This window comes from Teleopsis dalmanni, chromosome X (assembly GCF_002237135.1).
Source record: "Teleopsis dalmanni isolate 2A chromosome X, ASM223713v2, whole genome shotgun sequence".
NCBI classification, from domain to species: Eukaryota; Metazoa; Arthropoda; class Insecta; order Diptera; family Diopsidae; genus Teleopsis; species Teleopsis dalmanni.
Window position 1 is genome coordinate 23,000,287 of NC_051848.1, and position 27,114 is coordinate 23,027,400.

A 27,114-nucleotide genomic window follows, 5' to 3' on the forward strand; every position below is an offset into this window, starting at 1 on the left:
TAATAAATTTTATTAATATAAATTAATTATATTAATGAAGTGTGGAGGGCTATATACTGCGACTCCGATGGTTTGTTGTTTCAACCGAACATTCTACATATAATGAACTTGAGTATTATTGATGGTTTTGGATAGGGGAGCAATAGGTCTCTTCCCCAAATGATCCTTGAAAATTGTATAAGAATTAACAAAATTTTTAATGAAAACAAAGAAATGGATTAAAATATCGAAAGATTATTGGAGTTACACAGAACACGGAGATAACGCGTTACTTTATTAGACAATTAAGTGTAATAAATATAATATATACAGCTTATAACAGTTCAATCATAGGTGAGAGTTAACAAGAAGTCAATGAAAGCACATCGATTTGAAATTTAATTAAAAAATATTGTTTTGATTATAATTTCGTTGTGTTCTGAAAAGCAAAATCAATGTTCAAATTTTATAAAATTTGACAAACTTTTTTTGGCAAACTTCGTTTGCTATCATTCTGGTATCTGCCAAATATCCAATTGCTTCCCGGCCGAGGAAGACATCTTCATATAAAGACCATTGACAAGAATATTACTTACGGTTGAATGAACTGGATTAACGTGAGTTAGAGTATATAAACGATTATTCGACTTTGCATCGTATACATGAATAATGCTCTCGGCATTACCCACAAGGAGCAATTGTCCATTTATGTTAAAGCAGCAACCAAATTTTTCGCTGTCAGAACCAGTAAAAGGTCCATACTTGCGGACAGGTTTCATATTTTCCAATTCAAACAAAGTCACGTTTTTCTGATCGGCGACTAAGATGTTTTCACAGTTGACAGCGATATCAACATGACAATTTGCGCTATAGCCCGGAATATCATAAGCAGCGAACGCATTTTTAGTTAGATTTCTTCTGTCATATAAAAAAATGCCGGACGTAGTGACTACAAATATAGTGGTGCTACGTGGAAAGCATTTCACTACGCCATTTCCTTGCATCTTCACCGAATCGATAGCTGTAGCGCTACGTTCATCCCAAACGTTGATTTTCTCATTATCCGCTGTGGTGGCAAAGACGAATGGTTCGCTACTTATGGAAAGACTGCGAAAGTTCTTTGCATAACTGAATTTTGTAATGAATATACCGATTTCCATGTCAAGTATACGTGCACCGACAAATTTCTCTTTCGTTGTGAAGAGCAATTTATTCTCATGGGTGAATTGCAAGTTGTCTGCGCCCAATCCATTGCAGGTTTTGGTGAATGTCAGATTATCATTACATCCTTTCATAACTGCAAAAAAATTATCCGTAACAACACCCAACAAATCTCCATTTCTGGAATAATGCATCGAGTTAATCTCGTTGGGCATTGTGTACGTCTTGCAGACTTCCGGATATTCCATTTTTTTTGTTTTTTGTGAACTTTTTTTTGTGAACGCACGATACGCAAAAGAAAAAAAAATTTTTTTTACAAATAAACTTTTAGTATTAATTATATTTTATTGCCATGAATAATTTTAAATACTTTCATACTCAAAAATCCCAGGTAACTTGAACGATTTTTAATGTCATTTTTTATTTTTTTTATTTTAGACTTTGTGCTTGTGTTTGGAATAGACATGCTACATAGAGTTATAGTGCAGTGAGCCGTGCCTACATTTGTGAATCTCTAGAAAATATGTCCACGATAAACATCGGCACAGGCACTTGTGCTAATTGTATGAAGCTTGATTTTCTAAGATTTCACTGCAATGGAAAACTAAACCGGCTAGCTGATATCACTCAGCTTCTTGAACCCTGGGTTCCTGGACATAGAAACATGGAAGAAAATGAGAAAGCAGACGATTCGGCACGTTTGGTGCTTTCCAAAATGTGTCCGTAGGGGTATACATTTACATTCTCCTGGAAACCGTCAGAGTAAATACTTACCTCTGTCTTCTTCGGCTTGCCAACAACAAATAGAAGCCACTTTGGTCATGTGCAAGTAATTTAGTAATTGCATACTTTTAGGCAATTTGCTTATTATATGGAATAAAATAATTATAATCAATATAATATTGTATCTATATAAAAAAATAATTAATATTAGCGTACATATTACTTTTGAGTATGTAACAAATTTGAAGAAATATAAAAAATTATGGAGCTTTTAAAAGTAGCAAATTTTTTTTTTGTGGACGCCACTGTAAGTGTAGAAAATTAATGTCTTTTTTGATATTTTTAATTGGCATACTGCTAAATCGCTAAATTGCTAAATGGTTAAAGTAATTAATTTGAGCTCAATACTTTGTATGATATATCTATATTTTACCCCTGGTATATTATGATGTTAAAGTATTAAATTTCTGCTTTTTATCCGAAATATATTTTTGGTACAATTTTTATTTTCGTTTGGTTAACCTTAAACAAAATATATAACACTCGAGTTTATCCAGATATTTTGCCAGATTAATAAAATTACACTTAAATCAACACTTATTTTATATTATTTGATATATGAAATGCATATTGCATTTTAAATATTTGAAATGTTGTGTTTACTTGTTGAAAATAGTTAATAGTTGAAAATTCAATTAAAATAATGTGACAAAAGAATAAAATAATAAAATATATAAAATTAGGATCAGTTTCGCGGGTGAACATATCCCAAAACTGCCAAATTTTGTCTAAAAATGACATATATCTGTCTAACCTTGCTTCTGCCAAACCAAATGGTGTAGCCTAAGCAAAATCTCTTAGTTCCACCGTAACAAGCAACAATGATCTCAACGTGGCGATAAGACGAAAAATCACCATTGCCAATAGGTGCTATTGTAGGCTCATTAAGCAAATGTGATTTAGAGCTCTCTTCCGCAGGTATTTGAACCGGTAATTGGAGGAAGAAAGCTTAGGCGTAGGCTGTGTCTACAATAGAGCCACCAAATTGACTAATCACTAAATCACTAAACTCATAGATGTGTCTGAATCTTCATCCATATTCGCAAATGCTAACTTAACTTGTTCTTCAATATCTGTTTGCAAAGTTAACAAATTTAAAATATACAAGCAATTTTGTTTTATTTGTACTTACTTTTTTCAATATCTTTTATGTTGGAGAAAATATCATAATCTTCTTCTTCCGACGACATAATCAATTCTTGTTTTTCTTGGCGTAAGAAAAAAAAATTATGTTCAACCAGACGCTGTCACTTTTAATCAAAGAATACATCAAGAAAAAACGCATCAAAATAAAATCTATGGGCCTATTTACACTATCATGAACATGAACATGAACTTGAAAACCGGTTACTTATTGGGCCAATTTACATTATCATGAACATGAACATGAACTTGAAAACCGGTTACTTATAGATGCTCTCATCAAGAGGGAAGAGAGTGTGATGTTAATTCATGAATTTGACGCAATGAAATATACATATGCAATGTTATGTTTATGTTTATCTTTTAGTGCTGAATACTCTTAATTTCTGTTGTCTTACTGTGCTCGTATAAAATGCTACACACAAGCATTTTATACGTTTAAACAAAACAAAACAAATTTCACGCTCATGAGAGTTCATGATAGTGTGAATTGAACTGACAGTTCATGTTGTCGTCAAGTTCATCTCACGTTCATGATAGTGTAAATAGGCTCATTGTCTGAGTTTTATTCTTCAGATGATTTCAAAATATTCAATAATCTTATAAATATCAGTGAAATAAAAAAGCGTAGGGTGAAGGATTTCGCAGACAATGTTTTTGAAAATTATACGGAATAAGAAGCTCGTTTATAAAAAATGTTATGTATACTTTAAAGAAAATTTTCGACTTAGCCGCGATGCTGTCAAAAATATTATACAAGAATTTGTTGACTCGCAACATTTCAAATATATGTGTAAATGTCAAATAATGTTGGGATCACCCTAAACGCGTGCGATTAATTTACATACGCTTTCGAATGTTCACACTGCAAACTTATGTTGTTTTCGTTTTGCTAAATCTGGGGTAGCTTTTTTAATCGAGATTCGGTGTTAGTACAATTTTCATTTTCGATTGGTAATTCTGTATAACGCTCGGGATTAATTTATAACACTCGCGATATTTGCCCAGAGTAACAGAATTACTTTGAAATTTACAGCTATTTTATATGACTTGACAAATAGAGTGTGATTTGATTTAATTTATATATTTATGAAAAGTATAAATGTTTGCTAACACACTTATAAAAATGTTATATTACTCTAAAAACGTTCGATTGGGCTATGATAACTGAAAAACCAAGAGTAATTTTAGGTTGAATTCAAATTTGCAATCGAAAACAGCATTAACCTTGAATGTACTAATTTAGAGGCTTATGTGAAGCAAATAAAAACTTATAAACTATTTTTAATAATTTTATAATTATTATATAATTGTAATATTATAAATAACGTAATTTACGTTTATGAAACACTATATACAACTATTGCCAGGGCAGAGTATTATCATTATTACTATTATTAAATTGATTTGTTTAAAAAATGCATACATATTTGTCGCCGTGACTGTAAATGTACAGTAGTGGCAATAGGTTGTACTATTAAAATTACATTGGCTGCATATTTTTTCATATATATTCGTAGGAATAATTTTTTTTAATAAGAAGTCTTTATATATAAAGACAAAAGTAATATTATTAAATTTATATTCAAAAATTTACCACAAAATATATAATGTGCATATGTAAATCAAATAGTAAAAAAAATAATTTATAATTATGTATGACTGCATGGCACTCAGGTAGGTAGTCCTTGAATTCGCTACCACAAATATTCTATTCAAACGGAAGTAAATAAAATAAAAACAGCAAAAATGCACAAATGCACAATTGCAGAAATGAAATGAAAATTTTATTACAAACCTAAACTTTCATGACAATTATTGATTTCAACTTCGCAAAGGTTGCAAATTTGCATATAATTGCAATGCACAAATGCACATAAAAATTAATCTTCACAGGCTGACATTAGAGGGGACGCAATAAATGGCACCTCGACTAAGCGTGTGCAAACTTTAGAGATTTCATATAAAAAGTATTAATTACACTTTTTTATATATTTTTTTAACAGCTTGAAATGTGTGGCTAAATTTTTTTTTAATTTTTTTAAAGTAATTATTATTTAGTAAAGTTGTTAATTTAAATCTTTTGTTTATGCGATTGCATGTCGCACGCATCTCGCCTAAGCTACGTCATACTTTTAGGCGCACCGTTAATCACTCATCACTGACATAAAGCACCCTGTGCGCAACTGTCACGGCAATCAGCTGTTCGCTGCTCGTTGCTCGCTGGTTGGAAATTGGAACTTGCACCACCACGTTTGGCAGGCAGCACGAGAAATGAGCAAGCGATTCTTTACAAATAAACGTAAATAAAATAAAAAGTGAAACATACAAACGACATTTTTTAGCGAATTACGTTTTATAAAATCAGTGGAGCACGCCAATTGCGGGCAGTTGCCCATGAGCAGCAGAAAAGTCAGGACGCGCCACAAGCGAAAACAATCGAAGAAGAAGAGATTGCCCTAGCAGCACCTGGTCGAGTCGTGCTGGTCGTGGTATTAGCAACCAGTGGTTGTGACTAATTTATTAAACATTCAATTAAATGTCAGTGTACGTTTGGGTAAGTGTCGATTTGTGTTTGCTTTGCATTTATTACGGATAATGGGTGTGCCATTAAATGCTTTCGATTGCTATTATTGCAGGGTGCAAATTCGCATGGCCAACTGGGCCTTGGCTTTGAGTCGGAACTTTGCATGTCGCCGCAATTGTTAACTAAACACTCATTTAGTGCGAGCGGTGTACGTTGTATACGTGGCGGAGGCGGTCATGTTTTGGTGTTGGATACGTATGGGCGTGTGCATGCATGCGGCTGGAACAATCGTGGACAATTGGGCTTGGATTCGTTAAAAGAGTGCCATAATAGATTTGAATGCATACCAAGTGATGCTTTTCAGGTAAGCTAATTTGTTGTTAATCTCGAGCATTTGATCTACTGATATATAAGATGCAATTTTGGATGTTTAGGATGTGCCTGTGGAGTATATTGCTTGCGGCTGGGATATAAGTGGCTGTGTAACTGTAACCAAAGAACTTTATGTATGGGGCTCAAATTCATATCAGCAACTGGGCATTTGTCAGCGTGAATATGCGGTTATCTCTAAGCCTATGAACGTCTCATTACCTCGTGGCGAGAAGTCGCAACGCATAAGTTTCGGTATGCGTCATTGTGTGGTACTGACGCAGAACTATAAGATTTTTGTATTTGGCAATTTGACACTGCAACAGCCGCCTGAGGAGTTGAGTGTTACAACTATGATGCTAAATCATGCCAAAGTTATGAAGCTTGCGCTGTACAATAGCAAAGATTTGCGCATCACCGACATAGCCAGTGGACAAAACCATTTGTTGCTGAAAATACAGGAAGTGAACCACAAAGGTGATTGGAGCGGTAGACGTGTTATAAGCTTAGGAAATAATAAATTTGGTCAAGCAAACAGTTTTCAATTTGAGGACGAAATCAAGCAAATAATTGTTGGCTGGACGCACAATGCTGTGTTGTTGAAGAACAACTGCGTCTACTTATGGGGACGCAACTGTTACGGACAACTTGGTACTGGCGGTTTTACAGATAAGAGTGTTACGCCAATTGCATTGCAATTGCCAGGTGAAGTTGTGCCGGCGCGTTTGCACTTCGGTGCTGAACACTGTCTACTGCGTACAACTTGCGGTGCCGTCTACACTTGGGGCTGGAACGAACACGGCAATTGCGGCAATAATAACACTGAGAATATGTAAGTTTTAGCGGAAGCGGTAGAGCGGAAGCGGTATATGTATATTTAATCGATTTTAATATGTATTTGTATTGCAGAGATGCTGCCACTTTAGTGGAGTTGGGCTCAACATGTAAAGTTGCTGGCACCGGTGCGGGATTTTGCTTTGCTATCTGTGAAGCTACGTAATTAAAATGAGTTTATTTATATTATTTTGTTGCTTGTATGTGTGTATTAATGTTATTAAAATAAATGGTATTATTATAATGAAAGTTTTTGCTTTCAGCTTAATTAATTATAAGTGCAAAAAAATATCTATTTATTGATAGCAATTGAAGTGAAGCACGCTCCGAGTCCTCTGTTGGTTGGGTTAGCTAGACTTCGGTGACTTGAAAAACGAGTAACTTCAGGTTGTAGACACATCCAACAGAGAAGCGAGGAATTCGTTTATTTAATATATAAAACTCCTATATTATGTATTGCATTAAGAATTTCGCCATTAAAAAAAATTAATAGACTAGTCAAACTTCTAAGGCTCTAAAGGAATATGGCATCCGTCTTTTTCTGTGATATGGATATGTAAAGGAAAAGGCCATATAATCTAAGGATAAGGTTGACAAGAAAAAGAAGCTATTAAATTACGGGTCTACGTTCCACAGCAATTCAATTCGACAACTCCGGGCCCAGCAGGTTACAACAACAACAACAACATAAAAGCACATATTCTGTGCGTCATATGGAGTTTTTTTTTGTGGATTGGACCTGCTGGGGATATATGGTGTGGCCGGTTGATTTATACAACTTGAAGCTTGTGTTTTGCTAAAGTAGGCATCATAAATTAAATAACCACCTAATTTTAAATAAAAGATAAAATATATTTTTACTTTTGTAAATATTCTTTATAAGTATTAACATTTTTTGTAATTATAATTAATTAATTAATTAATTAATTATTTAATTAATTGTTATTGTTATTGTTATAATTAATTGTTATATTTAAATTGAATATTATTTATATAAAGCATACTATTAATAAAATCGGTGCATGAAGTTTTAGCAATGAAGTGGTGGACCTACATTTTGAAACTTCTTATTTTAAAATAACGAATCGCGCTGCCTTTTTTTATAGACAAAGTTTAGGAAAACGATCTGAACGAAGGAATTGTGCAAAGCTGACTGCTATAAATGTTCTATCAGACCCTCTATTAGCTACAATCAGTTATCAATTAATTCGATCACTCAAGTCATCACATAAGATGTAGTCTATCTCTTAGGTAGAATAAACAATTTTGCTAGCATGATAAATGCTTTATATGAAGCTGGACCTCTTAATATATTCCTTTTATCCTTAGCTTTATACTTGTCGTTTTTCAAGAACCTGTGGGATTAAAGCAAAAGAGCTTAACAAATGTACTTTCAGTCCAAGGTTAGTAAATACGAAACCTAACGGGCAGAGTGCTTTATTAAGGTCTATTGTTATATACATTTTACAAATCTGATTAAGTCGGAGATCCACAGTCTTCTGCAAGCTCTCTGAAATTAATTAATTCGACACTTCCTCAGTATTATTGTATGGACGTTTTGGATATTTTAGTCATTGATGTAGTTTATGGTCGGCAGTTATTAAGACGATAAGATCACATTCGAAGTTAAATCACGATTTTTTTATTTAAATATATTTTTTATATACACTGATGTTGCGCTTTAGGTAATTTAAATTTTCTAGGTTGGAGTGCCGGCCTTGTTTCCAAAAAAAAAAACAAGCCCACTTGAGCATAAATAATGACCCATTGTAATACTACAGGAATAGTATTAGTACTTACATAACTTGAAATTAGTATACAACCAACGTCGAAAAAGGGCACGATTCCACCATTAGGTAAAGGAAAATCAACCTTTGAGTTCTATAAACTTGACTAGGTCCCTAATATTACAGGATGATAGCTAGGTCAGGTCGGTGAGAAAAGGGGCCCCGAAGATTTTTGATCTTATCTTAGCTAAAGAAGAACACTAACGCATGAGATGGAGCACGGTCTCCGCATCATCTTCAGAGCCACAGTCTTGATAAAAATCATTGCAGGGGCGACCAAGTCTCATATCATGCCTTCCTGCTTCACAGTGGCACGTCAGCAAAGATACCGTGGTGCTGAGCAGGTTGAAGCAATTGACTAGTTCGTTTCTTGTCTAAATTTGACCAAGTCAACCTAGATATGTGACAGTGTTGTTCATCAGTATGGTATTGCTTCGCTATGCTCAGGTATTTTTGTTTAATTGCCAGTTTGACTGTAGCTAGTAGCATGCCAACATCTGAGAAGTGAAACTCAGGGACAAGAGCCTCTGCTTTGGCAAGTTCATCCGCCCTGCAATTGCCCGCGATATCCCTATGACCGGGAACCCAAATGAGTTTAACCTTAACAATCCTAGCTAAGTCATTGAGAGCAGCGTGGCAGTTTTGAGTTATAATTAATATGGCTAAACTGCATATCAGTGATCTAATGGCAGCTTGGCTACCTGAAAAGAAATAAATATAAATAAATATAAACCGTAGTGCTTTAAATATTATTCGAGCCGTTCGAAACTTCAAGCATTTTAGTATTCGAATAAGCTTTTACTTGACTATTTCGCTTGAATACAACGAGTCATTAATATCTATTCGAACACCATCTTCGAACATTTGCATAAAAGAAAACAAAGATGAAATGAAGCATAAAGCAAAAAATATGTTTGTGTGAAACAAAATAAAAATAAATAGAGTATAATAGAATAAAAAATAGAAAAAAGAATAAAATACAAATAAGAATAAAAAGAAATACAAAGCAGATTTGCTTTTAAGTTTTTCGAATATCTCGAAAATATTCGAATATTTGAAGTGTTCAATCTAAAAGAACAGATTCGAATATATTTGACTTGAAGTAAATGGATTTCAAAGTAAAAATTGGTGTATTGCATTTTAAAGCATTTTTTATAACTAGACAATCTAAATTCGTTAGACTTTGGCAAAATTTTTATGTTCGAATGCATTTATGCATTATTTTCGAATTTCATGTGCGAATTTCATGTGTGTTATAAAAGGAATAGTAGTGTTGGCAAAAACTTGTCAGTCAAAGTCTGTCTATATAAGTGTAGACTCTGGATAGAATTCGAAAAAGGTGTTAATGGTCGGGAATCAGATTTTCTAACTTGGCGTCTAAAATGGCTAGAGTATGTTAAAATTTTATGTACGATTGCTTATATGTATTTGGAATTTGTATGTGTTAATTATAAAGCTAATGAAGACAGTGTGTAAAACTACGCAGTAGACAAAATTACCGGTACATCCGCGATACTGCATCGATACTTTAGCCATCGATGTTTTATTGAGACTTTTTTGATTAGTTTGTACTGATCACACAATACAATTGTAAGATGGAATCAATATAATTGTGGGATTGAAACAATATAATTGTGTGGTGACATCAATATATTTGCGTGTTGGAAACAATATAATTGTGTGGTGGAATCAATATATTTGCGTGGTGGAATCAATATATTTGCGTGGTGGAAACAATATAATTTTGTAGGGGAATTTTTAACGCTGTTACAAAGCGTCCAAAAGTATCAACTAAAAATTAAGAAATTTAATTAAAAGGTATTTATATATGTGAATAATATATGTATATATTTTATTATTATATTGATTTTAAAATGATAATTAAATTAATATTATATAAAAAGGAAGTAGCATATAGCATAAAGCGATAAATTTCACACATTGGTTCCATAAAGCTGATTAAAGTATCGATGATATTGTGATTCTTTTGGTATCGATGCCACTATAAACTGCTGGATATGTTTATATCGTCACATTAAGTCCGTTTAATATGTCTTAACAAAAAGTGGTCTTCAGACAGACTTGTGTTATGTGTTAAAAAACAGTAATTATATTTAACTTTAGTAACTTTCAGTTAGTTAGTTTTATTAAGAATATTTAAACGAATTTTGTGACTGTTAATCATAAAGACAGTTTTATACTCTGCGGGGTATTAGTTTTTCATCAAAAACTAAAACCCATTGACATCGTGTAAATCGGAAGCAAATATGTACAATAATTATCAAATCCAAACAAAAAATTTTAACTGTCAAAAATATCTTTTCACTTATACAAATAAAAATCTATAATATTTCAGTCTAAAGTTTTTTCTGAAGGGAAAGCACACATTTTTATTCACAATTTAAAAAGCGGTGTCTTGAAATTTAGTAAAGAACTTGACTTTGAATATTACCAAGTAAGTGCCGAATAGTATTCAATAGATAATTATATGGAACATATATAGATATATATGTATATATCTATATAAATATGTATATATCTATATAAATATATGTATATATATATATATATATATATCCTTTAAGAATAACATTTCGTTAGTAAGAGTTTCAATGTTAGCAACTTTGCGGAGTCCGCAATATATAACAAAAATATATGCGGAGTCCGTGTTCTTCAGCGCGATTCCATTAAATTCTTTTAAAGTAACGTTTGAAAAAAAAAAAATAAAAAATATAAAATTTTTGAAATATTTTAACCTTTTCTGAAATTTTTATATAGTTATCCGAGGACGGCTTATGACACTTCTAATTATATACATATTTATATACAAATAAAGATATAATTATAATTATAATGGTATTATATATATATTTGTATATAATTATAATTATATTATATATATGTTATATATATGGCATTGACTGTCAAATAGAGCAAAATTCTAGTCTTATATATATACTTAGAATAAATACACATGTATATGTATTTATGTAAGTATACATATGTGTATTTGAAGGAATAATTTAAATCGATTTACTTTTGACATTTTGATATAAAATGTCTAAAAACTTACTATCTAAAATTATCAGATAAAAATTTTACACAGTTGAGTTCGTTTCGGCAAATTAGTAAGGATATTTTTATTCAGAAAAAAAAAAAAAATCTAATTACATTTTCAAAGACGGTACTTATATATTTCTAACAGTAATGGAGCAGACCTTGGCAACTACACAAAAGTTAATCGAGACTGTGGCGATTGCACTTGAAAGTAAGTTTTTGCATATATAAAATATAATATTTTTTTTTATCATATATTTATATATATATATATATATATATATATATATATATGCATGGTAATTGGCATAATATGTGGTTTAGTGTGGTCCAGAAGTGGTCCGATTTTTGCGTACACTTTTATAATTGCAAAATCGCGGGATCGACCGCGCGCTCACTAGTCAGCAACTTTGGCTCTGAATGCATCGGTTTCCATAAAGTATAATACTATGAATTTCAATGTCCAAAGTAACAGTCTGTCAGAATATCGGTAAAAGCCTATTTTATAACTTCTATGTTCATAAAAAGCATTTCTTCGATAATGTGTAAGTAGCATTGAGCCATTGAATACATCGAATATTGTTATGAAAATCGATACGTATATGTATTATTTTTCAATTAAGTCTACAATCAAAAATATATGTGTTAGCGAGAAGATGAGAGTGTTTGCAAAAATTTTGACATATATCTACATTAATACTCTTGGTTAATCAATTTCAATGTCTCGATGAAAGTGTTACCAAGCCCCACATTGAACCACTGAACCTAACGGCGCTTTGTTCATTGTTCACTTTTGTATCGATAACACATACATAGTGCCATAACACTTGCTTTGCTTTACTACATTAGTAATAGATCGGCGGATTTATGTACTAGTAATTTGTGTGAGCGTCTATTTGTAAAAATATCACAAATAGACGCTATTCGGATTCTTCTATATAAACCACAATATTTTTATGGTAAATTATTATAATGAAATTTGCATATAATTTTTTATATTAGGTCTAATACGCGCAGGTATGGAACACAATTCCCCGGCGACTGGTTCCAATGCTAGTGTTCATCCTGATGCTAATAATATAGCAACGTCGTTTTGGGGTAAGAATTCATCTACCGTTCGTACGGAATTTGAACGTTATTGTGATAAAATGCAACAAAATGGTGAAAATCCCTTTGTTTCTGGTTTGGCGCGTTTTAAGAAGGCAAAGTATGGTACTAACAAGAATGAACGCAGTCAGCCTTCGTTTGCGAATAAAAATGCAGGGGATAGGCACAGACCCGAAACATCAATTGGATCAGTCGGATACAATCCTCTGCATAAAAACTTAGATAGCAGTGTTTATCAACGGCAACAAAATGAAGTTGATAATATACCGAATCGAATTTTGCGTACTAATAAAAATTGCAATGTTCTTCGTGAAAATTCTTCAAAGGTTGAATTTGAAAGGAAACCATTTCCTAAACCTTATGAACGTTATCGAAATGACAGACCCCAATTTTCTAATGCTAACAATCAGTTTGGTCTAGCAAATATTATGAAATCAAAACGTTTTCCAAGAAGTTCAACGAGCATCAATATAAATGGTTCACAGACTTCTGGTTATCGTACTTCTTACGGTGGTGGAAATTTTAGATTCCCTAAGACTAATACACAAGATGAGTCCAACGCTGTCGCAATGCAAAGTAATTCTAATAATGGTCAAACAAGTATTACTGAGTGTCATAACGATAGTAGTCACCAGCGCCTTATCACAAATCAACAGTTTACTGGTATTTATTCAGAACCTAATTAACATAATATGATTTAAGAAAAATTATTAAAACTTTTTAATATTTCAGGTGCTCAAAGTACTGCAACATCGCCAAGAGATTTAGAGAGCAATATTTTTATTGCTGCAAGCAATGCTGGAAGTAGCCGTGATACATCACCACATTCAGGTAGGACTTCCAATAGTATCTCTGATGTTGGAGCTACTGAACACTCGTTAACAGCTTGTAGGGATTGTTTTGCCGCTTGGAATGAAGATGTTTTTAAAAAAAGTGATTTTAAGTATGGTTCACACTTTATGACAGCTGATGATATGAGAGAACGTGCGAGTACTGCTAATAAAGGTTATCGTCTTCATCATCCATATGCTGGGCAAAAGCACAAGTCACCATTGTTAATTCCAATACATAACGAGCCTCTCGAGTTTATGAATAATTTAGGAAAGCCATCCTCTCAACCATCACAGGCTCCCCAATGCAGTACTAATAAGACGCCAGATAGCAATAAGGAGTACAGTTTTCCTGAATTCGATGGTGAGCCGTTTGAGCAATATTCAGTTAATTCAGTAAGTTTTGGTGAACAACATGATTCCTTGCAACGAAATGCTATCGGTTATGAGCGCTCAGTAATAAAGAAACATTTGGAGAGAGATTCAACAAGAGATAAAATTGACTGGTTTTTGGTACCTGATGCTAACCCGGCTAAAGATGGCAAACGAAAGCATCAATTGTTTATAGGAGCTATACAAAACACTGATGAGACAGCACAGCAAAACACTTATGAGACAGCACAGCAAAACACTGATGAGACAGCACAGCAAAACACTGATGAGACAGCACGGCAAAATACTGATGAGACAGCACAGCAAAACACTGATGAGACAGCACAGCAAAATACTGATGAGACAGCACAGCAGAATGCTACTACGAAAGCAAGCCAATCATCAAAACAACCTGCCAATGCGGAAACTACTCAAGAGCATCAGTCATATTCAACTAAGGCCAATCAAAAAGGTATGCCAATTCTCAGTCCATTTGATACTATGAGGTTGCATCTTAAATATCCAATAGCTCGTCTTAATCCTTCACAATTAGTTCAAGAATTCAATACGCTGTATCATACGTCTTCCTCATTTGCAGAACCGAATGCTGAAAAACCTAATAAGGCAAACAATAATACGACTTATGTTCTTAATTCAAACCCAAGTGTCGTTCGTGACAGCCAAACGTGTATGAGGAATTCATTAGGTAATGAATCATGCTATGAAACTCAGCAGTCCTTACATATGCTGGGTACCGATAAAATGATGGAACAGGGTAGTGAACAAAACTTTATTTCTAATCTGAACCAAAATCAAGCTATTCAAAGTGAATATCAATCGTATCCGTTGAATTCAGAAGGACATGAAGTACGCAGTGAACAGCAAGGTCATGAAAATGTATTTAATTCTTACGGTAATAGATTATTCATATCTCCTCAACACCCTAATATACATGCTGGTCAATATCAGCAACATAAACCTAACAATCCTTACTCCTTTGCACATGAACATTACTCATCGTCGCAACATATTGGAAATTTCCCGGATTGTAGCAGTACTCTATTTTTGCAACATGATAATTCTACTACAGGTCATTCTGCACCAGTGGCTGGACATCAACCGCATACTAGTCAACTCAATGCTAATAAGCAGCAAAACTGCCCAAATTTAAAACCTACAGATCATGAGCACCACTTAAGAACCCAAAAATTAAGTTCAAGCCAGGCATCTAGTTTTGAAGGTTTGCAAACACAGCAACAACATTTCTATCCTCCAAACAGTGCCTATACACAGAAAAACTTGTCTTGGAATGATGTTAGCGCTCACGAAAGTACACCAATAAAACAACAGGTAACACCAAACATAAAAGTGCCTTATGAACAGCAATCACGCGCCAATGCTGCAAATAACGATACGAATAAGAAGACTCCAGAACCAGAACCTCAACAAAAAAGTAGTAGTCAGAATCAAAACACTGATACAGATAAATCGGAGGATGGTGTAATTGCATCTGTATTTATTGATGCGAGGAGTGAACCCCTAATGGATAACGCAGTTGGATACGAGCGGTCGATAATATTAGAGGAGTTTGCTAAAGTGACACATGTGCCTTGTAAGAATTGGGTTCTATTACCTCGTCAAATATCTAAAAAAGATTGCGTTCCAGAGCATGAGCTGTTGTTACTTGGTGCTAAAAAAAATATTAAAAAAGAAACGTCTTCAAAACCAAGTAGTTCAAAGCGCTGCCATAATCTGACAGAAGCTGTTCGGAAGTTACTAAGAAATATAGGTAAACAGTATTCTTTTTTAAATAAAAATATTAAATAAAATTTATTTTCATTTTCTCAATAGATGTTTCTGCGAAACGTGATCTTGGTCGAGAAGTTGATTGTGCAAGTATTGTAGACAACTACATGAGAATGCGATTTAATGAAGCCAAAGAAGATACAGAGTTAAATGAGAAGAACAAAACTTCACGTTCCAATACTTCAACGTTACTTAATGTACCGATTTCTGACGACACTCAGTCACAAAAGACGACACAAAATCTGCGCAACAATTGCAATTCAACTGATCATTCGCAAACATCAACATACATCAACCAAAATGTGAATACACCATGTAGTTCAGGTTATGTTGATGTTAATTTCGTATGTCCCCGCCAGGTTGCTAGCCTTCAAAATATTTCAGCAACTCGAAATGTACCAAAAGTTAATACCACACAATCTATGGTTAGTTTGGATTCGCGGGCAAACATAGAGGCCGTTAATAACAGCCCTCATGGTTTCGTTTCGAATCAAAATAGTTTTCGGTTTGGTTCTGGCGTTAATCCGAACTTTAATAATAATAATAATCGAATGCATAACCAAATGCAATCACATATTTCACAAGAATCAAACTACAAACAACAGTTTCCTAATTCGAATTTTAACCAGTTGAATAATTTCAATATGAATCCAAATGAACCAGTTAATTCATCGAATAATAATTTTGATAGACGTTTTCCTCTGCAACATTTGAACGTAAATAATAGTTTTGATCCAACACAAACTATATCATCTCAGCCGTCCCATCCATTTTCACATAATGAGTTTAATTCTAATCCAATGCCTTTACCACTATCGTCAAATCAACGTTTTCATAATGATTCTCATCCAAATCAAAACGTTTCATCTCAATCCTCGAATCACTCTTTACACAACAGTTTCAATATAAATCAAACTGTTGTACCACCATCTTCATATCATTCTGAACAAAATAGTTTTAATACAAACCAAAATGTCTTAAACCATCAGTCTTTTCATAATAACTGTAATCAAAATCAAAATATTTCACCACAGCCGTCTCTCCATAGTTTGAACTTAAATCAGAATACTTTCTCCCAGTCGTCGAACCCGTGTTTATACAATAGTTTCAATAGTAATCAAAATATCCCGCCACAACGTTCGAATGACTCTTTGCAAAATTATTTCAATGCAAATCGAACTACTTCACAACAATCATCAAATCTTTCAAATAATTATTTTAATCAGAATCAGAATCAGTATCCACCACTGTTACCAAATCAGTCTTTACACAATAGTCTAAACGCAAATCAAAATCTATTATCACATCCATCAAACCATTCTTTACATAATGCTTTTAATCCTAATCAAAATGTTCTACCACACCACTCCTTGTATTCCGATCATTCATCTAATTATTCTTTACTTAACGGTTGTAATCAAAATCAAACTGTTTTGCCACATCATAATTTACATAACGGATCCAATTCACATCAAAACATTTTGCAGCAGTCGTCTAATCACTCTGTACAAGATGGCTTCAATATGAATCAGAATGTTCTGTCGCAACCGTCAAATCAGTCGGTACATAATGATTTTGATATGCATCAAAATGTCTTTCAGCAATTGTTAAATCAATCCTTACATAACGGCGTTGATCTAAATCAGAATGTGTTGCCCCAACTGTCGAATCAGACGTCACAGAATGGTTTCAATTTTAATCAAAATATTTCACCGCAGGCATCGAATCTGTTGTTAAATAATAATTTTAATGCACATCAAAGTGTCGCATCGCACTTGTCAAATCAATCTTTAAATAATGGCTTCAACACTAGTCAAAATGATCAACCGCATTTATCAAATCATTCATTACACAATGGCTTTAACACCAGTCAAAATATCGTTCAGCAAATGTCAAGTCAATCCTTGAATAATGTCATTAACACCAGTCAAAATATCGTACCGCAATTGTCAAATCATTCGATACATAATGGCTTCACCACCAGTCAAAATGTCGTACCACAGCTCTCCAATCAATCATTGAATAACGGCTTCAACTTCAGTCAAAATGTCGTACCGCAATTGTCAAGTCAATTTTCACATAATGGCTTTAATACTAGTCAAAATGTCGTACCACAACTCTCCAATCAATTCTTAAATAATGGATTCAACACCAGTCAAAATGTACCGCAATTGTCAAATCAATCTTCAAATAACGGCTTCAACACTAGTCAAAATGATCTGCTGCGCTCATCAAATCATTCATTACACAATGGCTTTAACACCAGTCAAAATATCGTTCAGCAATTGTCAAGTCAATCCATGAATAATGTTTTTAACACCAGTCAAAATGTCGTACCGCAATTGTCAAATCATTCATTACACAATGGCTTCACCACCAGTCAAAATGTCGTACCACAGCTCTCCAATCAATCATTGAATAACGGCTTCAACTCCAGTCAAAATGTCGTACCGCAATTGTCAAGTCAATTTTCACATAATGGCTTTAACACTAGTCAAAATGTCGTACCACAACTCTCCAATCAATTCTTAAATAATGGATTCAACACCAATCAAAATGTACCGCAATTGTCAAATCAATCTTCAAATAATGGCTTCAACACTAGTCAAAATGATCTACTGCGCTCATCAAATTATTCATTACACAACGGCTTTAACACCAGTCAAAATATCGTTCAGCAATTGTCAAGTCAATCCATGAATAATGTTTTTAACACCAGTCAAAATGTCGTACCGCAATTGTCAAATCATTCATTACACAATGGCTTCACCACCAGTCAAAATGTCGTACCACAGCTCTCCAATCAATCATTGAATAACGGCTTCAACTTCAGTCAAGATGTCGTACCACAGCTCTCCAATCAATCATTGAATAGCGGCTTCAACTCCAGTCAAAATGTCGTACCGCATTTGTCAAGTCAATTTTCACATAATGGCTTTAACACTAGTCAAAATGTCGTACCACAACTCTATAATCAATCCTTAAATAATGGATTAAACATCAGTCAAAATGTCGTGCCGCAATTGTCAAATCAATCTTCAAATAATGGCTTTAACACCAGTCAAAATGTCGTACCACAACTTTTTAATCAATCCTTGAATAACGGCTTCAACCCCATTCAAAACGTTGTTCCGCAAATGTTAAGTCAATCTTTACATAATGGCTTTAATACTAGTCAAAATGTTGTACCACAACTCTCCAATCAATTCTTAAATAATGGATTCAACACCAATCAAAATGTACCGCAATTGTCAAATCAATCTTCAAATAATGGCTTCAACACTAGTCAAAATGATCTACTGCGCTCATCAAATTATTCATTACACAACGGCTTTAACACCAGTCAAAATATCGTTCAGGAATTGTCAAGTCAATCCATGAATAATCTTTTTAACACCAGTCAAAATGTCGTACCGCAATTGTCAAATCATTCATTACACAATGGCTTCACTACCAGTCAAAATGTCATACCACAGCTCTCCAATCAATCATTGAATAACGGCTTCAACTCCAGTCAAAATGTCGTACCGCAATTGTCAAGTCAATTTTCACATAATGGCTTTAACACTAGTCAAAATGTCGTACCACAACTCTACAATCAATTCTTAAATAATGGATTAAACACCAGTCAAAATGTCGTGCCGCAATTGTCAAATCAATCTTCACATAATGGCTTTAATACTAGTCAAAATGTCGTACCGCAACTCTCTAATCAATCCTTGAATAACGCCTTCAACCCCATTCAAAATGTTGTTCCGCAAATGTTAAGCCAATCTTTACATATTGGCTTTAACATTAATCAAAATGTCGTACCACAATTCTCTAATCAATCCTTGAATAATGGATTAAACACCAGTCAAAATGTCGTGCCGCAATTGTCAAGTCAATCCTTAAATAATGACTTCAACGCCAGTCAAAATGTATCGCAATTGTTCAGTCAATCTTTAGATAATGCCTTCAACCGCAGCCAAAATTTTGTATCGCAATTGCTCATTCAATCTTTAGATAATGGCTTCAACCGCAGTCAAAACGTTGTACCGCAATTGTCAAGTCAATCCTCAAATTATGGATTCAACCCCAGTCAAACAATCGTACCGCAGGTGTCAAATCAGCCTTTGCATAGTGGCTTCCATCGAAATCAAAATGTGACACCACAACCTTTAAATCAAACATTCTGCAAAAATTTTAATTCAATTGAAAGTGTCTTGCTACAATCATCGAATGACTGTTTGAATAGTAATTATGTTGAGCTTGATCCTAACATTACCCGTAATGACTCTCAGGTAAGTGTTATTTGTGTAAACCAATTGGCTGTCAAAAGTATTACCAAATAATTTCTTAATATCACTTCACTTGTTATAGCTGAATGTTGGTAGCAGAATCTTCGGCAGTCAAAGTTTATCAACAGTCAACTGGTCTGAAGAGAAAAGTACCCATGTTGAAGGTAACAATATAATTGATTGCTTTCAGAGGGCCCACCCAGAATTATCAAGTGATCTTCCTGTCATTCGCTCCTCAATTGCAGGAAGCAATTTAAATTTTGGTGGTCGTCCTGAAAGTAACATAATAGATACCTCGTTGCAGCAGTTATATCCGCAACCGTCAACTAATTTTAGAGCAGGTCTATCATCATCTAATAGAACTAATATGGCATTTGAGCGCCATTTTGAAAGTAATAACATGATTGAAAATTTACCGCTGTCTCATCAAGCTTCATTAACCGAACTTGGAGGCGTTGGCCCTACAACTGTAAGAAATAATTTTGTGTTTAGTGCTGGAGTTACGGACATCATAGTTAATGATTTTCAGAACGTACGTTCACAAACTGCAACGGCGCGTGGTGTAATTACACAAGCGGCCATGGGAAATAATATAATATTTAGTGGTAATGTTGAATATAATATATCCAGTAATCTACAAAATACACACACAATCTCGTCAAGTATTTGTGGTATCATTGGTCCATTGAATGCAGTCAATCCCGGTGCTAGCGGTAACAATCTGGTCAACACATTTCATAATTTGCATTCAGTTGCCTCAGAAAATATTGGAAATAGTCTTGTGTACAGTAATCAAGATAACAATAGAACAAACACTCTTCAGGACTTGCGATCAGCTGTCTCAAATTCTTGTGAGGCCATTACTTCAGCAAATGTTGGAAATGGTCTTGCTTTCAGTGTTGAAGATACTAATTTAGGCAACATATTGCAGCATCAACACCCAGTTTCTTCAACTACTCATAGTCTCCTCACATCAGGGAATGTTGGAAATAGTATCGCGTTTGCAGCGGGAGATAATAACTTGGCTAACACTCTTCAACACTTTCGTCCAATAATAGCTAATACTTTTCAACATTTACGTCACGGCGTTATAACATCGATGAATACTGAAAATGGTAATGTGTATCTTTCAGAAGCTAATCACAAGACTAATAATCTTCAGCAATTTTTTCAGATTCATCACTAAATGTCACAAGCGGTATTGTGTTTGGAGCTGGCGACAACAATATTGGTAACATACTTCAAAATTTGCACTCAACTTCCACAACTGCTTGCGATGTCATCACCTCAGCAACTACTAGAAACAGTGTTATGTCCGGTGCTAAAGATAACAATAAGACCAGCAACTCGCAGCATTCATCTCCAATTTCGTCAACAGATCATGCTGTTATTACCTCAGAGAATGCTGCAAATAGTGTCATGTGCGCTCCTGAAGACAATGGAATGGCTAACACACTTCAGCACTTAAATGCTAGTACATCAACTGCTCAGACTTCCTCAGTGAATGGTGGTGATTGCAACATGTCTGGAGTTTGTGATGAAACTGAGCAAAAACGTGATGATTGTACATCATTACCAAAATCTGCTCAATAGATTTCAAAATTAATTATTGTACTTTAATTCTATGTATAAAAATTAAATGGATAGATCTAATAGAATCTTAATGTAAAGAAAATTTAGAATGACAAAAACATATTTTTAAGTATCTGTAATTATGCGTGCTAGAAGTCTATTAATACTTTAAAAGTAATTGCGATCAAAGATATAAGCAATATAACATATACATATTTGTATTTAACCAGCGCGTCACACATATGTTATACTTACTTAAAAATATAGTTTTTGACTAAGTAATTATGTAATAAAAGATCTTGAAATTTATTAACGGCCCTTGTTATTTTTCTAGTCCTTTAGCTTGGTATTTTAGCGTATTTAATGTTTTATATTAGTACTAAAATATAAACGATCTTAATTGTCACAAAGGTGTCCGACTTGTAAAAGAATGATCTATATTCATTTTCACTCTCTCAAAACTACCAAATACAACAACAGTTACTTATATGTTATAAGTGTTCATTTTATAGTCTAATGGATCATTTTAATTGATATAAATATAATAACACTTTAAAGACTTTATATATATTTCTTGCCGCCTCCTCAGAAGATAGCCACTCTGATCTGTCTCTGAAGAGGCGGGAAAATAAATTACGACATAATGTGAATCCTACCAAGACAATAATACGAAATGTATGTATTTGAAATATAATTTTATTTATATTAATAGAAATGTTTAATTAATGTTTTAAATAAAGTAAATTAAAGTATTTGAAAAGGATAAATGTAATTCAATATTAAAAAGTTTTCTTCTAAACGCCAAACCAGACCCACTAGATGAAACTCGCAGTTGTTTAGTTGACTTTATCGGGTTTTAACTTCCGAAGCACTGACTTTTAAACGCTAACTCATTGACTGATAAGGTGTCTATAAAAATAAATTTTAAATATTTATATAAACATATAATTTTATGTAAAAAACAAATTTCCATATACTTGGTCAACAATAGGGTTTATTTTTACATCATCAACATCATCGATCAATGGATATTTAAACTCTTCAATGGAACTGTTAATTCTCATTCTAGTCTTAGCGTACTTTATCTCAGCCATCTTATGTTTCTTACTAAACTCGTGCCGTATACGGTAAAACCCATACCTTATGTTGATAATACGATCGCAAGCAAAGCAGTATGCAAAGGGTCCACTTAAATGTTCAAACCACTCGTACTTGTCTTCCCATTTTTTCCATAAGAAGTCCAGAAATCTTGGTACACCAACGACCTTGGTGCCTGATCCATAATCAGTAACATTTGGACTGTGAAAGAAATATATATATATCAATTGTTTAAAAAAAATTGTTACTTTCTTTTCTTACTAGATCTTTAAATATTCCAAATAAACTTTCTCGTGTTCCATGTGAGATGATGAGCGGCTGTGTGGCAAAAAGTATTGCCGGGACACTTTCTTGTCACAACACTTACAATACCAGCCTTTTATAGTTGAATAACCAACCCATATATATGTTTTTCTTTTGGGTTTAATACTTTCGCATTCAATTTTTTCAATTTGGAATAAATCGGTTTGCCTACAAAGTAGAATTACAAACAAAAAAGATATGAAATACAAATTATTTTCTGGAATGAGCTTAATGTTTAGATGGTAATTATATTGAAATCTAAACTAATCAAACAATACTTAATATAATTTAAGTTACTTAAGTGTATATATAGTTAGTGTGTAAAGATAAAACTATTTTTAAAGTATTTATGACTAACTGATATTTGTATAACCATTTGTTGGCACGTAGCCAGGGACGAGGCTTGAGCACTTAAGCCCTTCGAATTGAGGCGCTAAGTTATATGTACTACTAAGATATATTTTCAGCCATTATAGTTTGAGTGCTCATGCTATGATTTTGATTTAATGGGATCTTGTAAATGAAGTGATCAGCCTTTTATCGAAAATATAAAGGATTTTTTTAAAAAATGTTCGCTTTTTAATATATGTACGAATATATATGCACGAATTACAATAAAAATAATTTAGCGGTTGACTAGTACTGCAATCGGACAATTTTAAGAACTTAATTGTCGTATCAATAAAAGCTGAAATTGTTCCATTGAAAAAATATGTATAAAAGTATAAAATGGTGCATAACACTTGAGTTGATCTTAATCTGAAAACTAAAATGAGTTTTAAAAGATATGGCTTGGTCTATACTATAGAAATGCCATTGACCTATTGTAATTTATGAACCGATTTATACAAAAAGATCTGTTAGGCATCTATTAGACCTAACATTACATTAACGGATGTTAAACGTGCTGGATATTGGTATACAAGGTATTTCAGGTTTTGTGAGATGCTTAAATCTATATGTGTTCTTTATACATAGGGGTATGTGTGTTTGTTTTTTGTAGTGCGGGCGTCGACCGCCTTAGCAGTCCGAGTATCAACGAATATTGCAACTGAACAAAAACTAAGAATTTATCCACACAAAGGGTCTGTAGACTGAAATGCTCTAATTGCTCTAAATAGTTTCACTTTAAATTTAATATTTAGTATATAACACTCACATTATAGAAATTATTTCACTGCTTGACTTATAGAACAGATTAAACCAAGTGACGCCAAATTCTTTTACTTTTTTTCTTCTTCATCATCTTATTCTTCGCCTTCACCACGTTTTTTTTACGAATAATTTGACAACACTTACCTCAGTTATTCAGTGTTGCAAATGATTCTTATTTCTAATATTGCAACAAAGTTGAAGACGTTTTTGAGGACATTTTATCATCTGAGCAATATGATTTGGTTTGATTTTTAAGTATGATGATTGTGCCATGTAATCGCGTATTTATACAGCACAATAACCTCTTGATTGTTTTCTTATTGTTTTTCTAAGGAATATCAAAGTTAGCGTATTAACCTGTTTGAAATCAGTAAGCAACCTAAAAATTTTACGAATAAATCCGTTCACTGTCCACAGTGTTTTTGTTTATCTGTCGTTAGTAATGCAAGTGACTTGGTGCTTTCTACCGCCTCTATTTGTTCTGTAAAGAAGATATTTAACATTTATTAATTAATTGAATTTTTGGATGATCAATTATGTAGCAGTTTTAAGTTTTATCAAATATCCATCACCAGTCGGTTTGGAATATAAATTTCTTATATATAATTATTCGTAAGTAATATTTTAAGACTGCAAGGACCGCGGGTTGAATTTATACGCTGCCGAATGCAGAACAAAAAAAATGACTGCTATGATTTCGTAGCAGCCAGAAGTTGTAAAACAATTAAGGCATACAAAAGTATTAAGGCATTAAACACTAATGTATATACTGTTCCTCTGGTAGGTTTAAAGATAAAGTGTATAAAGTTAAAGAACACACTAAATAGTTCATTATTAAGTTGCGTGCTCGAGTTTTTAGTTGCTAATTTTAAATACTTAATATAAATTTTATATGATCACATTAAATTTCATTAATGATTTAATTTTATTTGATTTATTAAATTAATAAAAAGAAGAACTTGATATTTAATTGCATATAATAATATAAAAAACATAATAAGATATTAAACATTACTTCATGCCATAATTGTTACTATAGGGCAAAGTACTGTCTTTACTACCGAACATACTAACAGCATTTACACTAACAATAACTATGGTTGCGCTACTGCTGGTGCTTACTCACCTCATAATTTATTTGTCTGTGCTCAGAGTTAGTGTTAGAATTTTTTTTGATTGTAGTTTGGCGTCTTTCATAAAAAATCTATTTAAACGATAAAAACTAGTTTTCTTAAAACTAATTTTCCTTGGCTTTAACGTCGCCAGTAAATATAAAATATATAAAAATATGTAGCTATTTAAAAAAATTTTTAGAAAAATGATAAAATTCAAAATCAGAATAATTATATATTATCTTATAAGGACATTATAAGATTAAAGATAATCATATAAGTAATTAAAAAATGAACACATGCGGGTATTAAGCGCGTATTACACATTAAATTTGGTCGTACAACTTAACCGACGTCGCTCGCTATTAAGGTCTGTTGAAGTGTGAAATTTGTGCCAAATCTATATATGAATATATATATCTATATATTAATAAACATGTATCTATATATGAATACATATACATATGGTATATATATACATATATTAGTTTTAGATTAGATTTTAAAACGGCTTGGAAAATTGTCACCATGCCACTGCATCCTTTAAGGATTATTGTGACATACTCACTTTAGTTCTATAAACGAGTAGCAGTTAAGAATGCCATTATGTCCTTTAAGGAGATGTTGGCTAATTCCGTTATATATACATAACATACATACATATGTATTACAGATTTCTTTTTTGTTGCATATTGTTTGTACATGATAAAAACTACATGGCAACGCCATTGATTTCCTTTACTTTTTTATAGTTGCCGCTTTACGATCCGTCTATTTTGCCGAGGCGTTGATTGTAGTAATATATAGTAAGACGTCGTATATAAACAAACCTATAATAAATCATATAATTTTTATAATAATTTATAATAATTTATATATAGTTTAATTAATATATATATTTTTAAATTATTAAATGTAAAATTAATAATAAAATTTAAAATAAAATTTTATTTTAGAGATTACGTTTACACCATTTGTCGAAAAATTGGTCAATTAAAAACCTTACTCACAAAAATATACAGGCAATGATGGAGAATTCAAATAGGAAATATTTTAGTGGTCGCTATGCACAAACATCCACACCCCCCAGTAAGTTTGTAATAGTCTTCAATTTGTTTATTTAAATATCTTTATATCTTTATCTTAATATTTTTATGTAGGGTCAAGACCAAATCCGTATAGGTCTCAACAGCGCGCTGCTGACAAGAAAAGCGAAACAACCAAGGTAGTCGATTACGCTTTGCACGCAGCAAGCGGTTGGCCAATACACGGCAGTCGTGGTTATTTTAAAGCTGCCGAAAATTGTGCAATGGGTGGCTCTTTTGATGGATTCTTCAGAGAAGCTGAAAACACTACAGAAAATCGTTCAAAATACTTTGGACCAGGCGGTTTAAATGTATACGATGATGAAGATAAGTCTGGCAAGCAAAAAAGTGCACCATCACCATCACCATCACCTCAAATGGGTTGTGGAAAAAAATTTCGTAATGCATCAAACCAATATGGCAATAAGGTAAATATACAATTAATTCAAATTCTTATATTCCACCTAATGTGCAACTTTGCAGGAGTCGCCACCCAGACATTACACTGTGAAAAATTATTTAGCGAAGCGATAAAAACAACAATTTTGTCAACTACTGAATAAAAATAAAAATTAAAAGAAATCAATAGTTATTTTTTAACTATTAATTTGGTATTGCTTAATTTAATAATGTCTTTTATCAAAAAAGTGATAAAAACTATAGACAATAAGTCGGTCGTGAATGCGCTCATGCTTTCTTAGTAGCTAGGTCAAGGGCTACATGATCATTTTGTTTCCAATGTAAAATCTCTGAC

General features: G+C 33.0%; 5 protein-coding genes across 9 annotated transcripts; 3 read left to right on the top strand and 2 right to left on the bottom strand.

Moving 5' to 3' along the window:
* Positions 1 to 488: 488 nt before the first annotated feature.
* On the bottom strand, positions 489 to 1,355 carry LOC119688238. The gene has a single exon (XM_038102918.1). It carries the CDS (start codon positions 1,353 to 1,355, stop codon positions 489 to 491), a length of 867 nt encoding a protein of 288 aa, XP_037958846.1.
* A 3,792-nt stretch (positions 1,356 to 5,147) lies between these two features.
* On the top strand, positions 5,148 to 7,618 carry LOC119687998 (secretion-regulating guanine nucleotide exchange factor). 2 transcript variants are annotated; one of them, XM_038102591.1, is made up of 5 exons: positions 5,148 to 5,623; positions 5,706 to 5,957; positions 6,028 to 6,794; positions 6,872 to 6,996; positions 7,060 to 7,618. In XM_038102591.1, the coding sequence occupies exons 1-4, from the start codon at positions 5,606 to 5,608 to the stop codon at positions 6,960 to 6,962; spliced, it is 1,128 nt and encodes a 375-aa protein (XP_037958519.1). In that variant the 5' UTR covers positions 5,148 to 5,605; the 3' UTR covers positions 6,963 to 6,996; positions 7,060 to 7,618. The 2 variants fall into 2 exon arrangements, with proteins under 2 accessions (XP_037958519.1, XP_037958518.1); XM_038102590.1 differs by lacking the exon at positions 7,060 to 7,618 and having other exon boundaries at positions 6,872 to 7,024.
* A 3,338-nt stretch (positions 7,619 to 10,956) lies between these two features.
* LOC119687778 (putative uncharacterized protein DDB_G0282133) lies at positions 10,957 to 21,833 on the top strand. 3 transcript variants are annotated; one of them, XM_038102264.1, is made up of 8 exons: positions 10,957 to 11,038; positions 11,789 to 11,851; positions 12,643 to 13,410; positions 13,480 to 14,421; positions 14,479 to 15,738; positions 15,801 to 20,038; positions 20,118 to 21,150; positions 21,210 to 21,833. In XM_038102264.1, the coding sequence occupies exons 2-8, from the start codon at positions 11,791 to 11,793 to the stop codon at positions 21,626 to 21,628; spliced, it is 8,721 nt and encodes a 2,906-aa protein (XP_037958192.1). In that variant the 5' UTR covers positions 10,957 to 11,038; positions 11,789 to 11,790; the 3' UTR covers positions 21,629 to 21,833. The 3 variants fall into 3 exon arrangements, with proteins under 3 accessions (XP_037958192.1, XP_037958193.1, XP_037958191.1); XM_038102265.1 differs by having other exon boundaries at positions 14,548 to 15,738; XM_038102263.1 differs by having other exon boundaries at positions 13,480 to 15,738.
* Positions 21,834 to 22,390: 557 nt separating this feature from the next.
* LOC119687034 lies at positions 22,391 to 23,109 on the bottom strand. The gene is made up of 3 exons (XM_038101178.1): positions 22,967 to 23,109; positions 22,585 to 22,906; positions 22,391 to 22,516 (listed from the first exon to the last, which is right to left on the bottom strand). The coding sequence occupies exons 1-3, from the start codon at positions 23,005 to 23,007 to the stop codon at positions 22,493 to 22,495; spliced, it is 387 nt and encodes a 128-aa protein (XP_037957106.1). The 5' UTR covers positions 23,008 to 23,109; the 3' UTR covers positions 22,391 to 22,492.
* Positions 23,110 to 25,496: 2,387 nt separating this feature from the next.
* LOC119661878 lies at positions 25,497 to 26,942 on the top strand. 2 transcript variants are annotated; one of them, XM_038071382.1, is made up of 4 exons: positions 25,497 to 25,645; positions 26,232 to 26,364; positions 26,436 to 26,788; positions 26,844 to 26,942. In XM_038071382.1, the coding sequence occupies exons 2-4, from the start codon at positions 26,301 to 26,303 to the stop codon at positions 26,892 to 26,894; spliced, it is 468 nt and encodes a 155-aa protein (XP_037927310.1). In that variant the 5' UTR covers positions 25,497 to 25,645; positions 26,232 to 26,300; the 3' UTR covers positions 26,895 to 26,942. The 2 variants fall into 2 exon arrangements, with proteins under 2 accessions (XP_037927310.1, XP_037927312.1); XM_038071384.1 differs by having other exon boundaries at positions 26,298 to 26,364.
* The last annotated feature ends 172 nt before the right edge of the window (positions 26,943 to 27,114 follow it).

Excerpts from the sequence above, each read along its gene's own strand:
- LOC119688238 (XM_038102918.1), bottom strand. The coding sequence starts at position 1,355 with ATGCCCAACGAGATTAACTCGATGCATTATTCCAGAAATGGAGATTTG.
- LOC119661878 (XM_038071382.1), top strand. The coding sequence starts at position 26,301 with ATGATGGAGAATTCAAATAGGAAATATTTTAGTGGTCGCTATGCACAA. Across the intron at positions 26,365-26,435 it reads ACAAACATCCACACCCCCCA|GGTCAAGACCAAATCCGTAT; the intron begins GTAAGTTTGTAA and ends ATTTTTATGTAG. Across the intron at positions 26,789-26,843 it reads CAAACCAATATGGCAATAAG|GAGTCGCCACCCAGACATTA; the intron begins GTAAATATACAA and ends GCAACTTTGCAG.
- LOC119687034 (XM_038101178.1), bottom strand. The coding sequence starts at position 23,007 with ATGGAACACGAGAAAGTTTATTTGGAATATTTAAAGATCTA. Across the intron at positions 22,907-22,966 it reads TTGGAATATTTAAAGATCTA|TCCAAATGTTACTGATTATG; the intron begins GTAAGAAAAGAA and ends TTTCTTTCACAG. Across the intron at positions 22,517-22,584 it reads TAAACCCTATTGTTGACCAA|ACACCTTATCAGTCAATGAG; the intron begins GTATATGGAAAT and ends TTATTTTTATAG.
- LOC119687778 (XM_038102263.1), top strand. The coding sequence starts at position 11,791 with ATGGAGCAGACCTTGGCAACTACACAAAAGTTAATCGAGACTGTGGCG. Across the intron at positions 13,411-13,479 it reads CACAAATCAACAGTTTACTG|GTGCTCAAAGTACTGCAACA; the intron begins GTATTTATTCAG and ends TTAATATTTCAG. Across the intron at positions 21,151-21,209 it reads ATCGATGAATACTGAAAATG|ATTCATCACTAAATGTCACA; the intron begins GTAATGTGTATC and ends CAATTTTTTCAG.
- LOC119687998 (XM_038102591.1), top strand. Across the intron at positions 5,958-6,027 it reads TACCAAGTGATGCTTTTCAG|GATGTGCCTGTGGAGTATAT; the intron begins GTAAGCTAATTT and ends TTGGATGTTTAG. Across the intron at positions 6,795-6,871 it reads AATAATAACACTGAGAATAT|AGATGCTGCCACTTTAGTGG; the intron begins GTAAGTTTTAGC and ends TTTGTATTGCAG.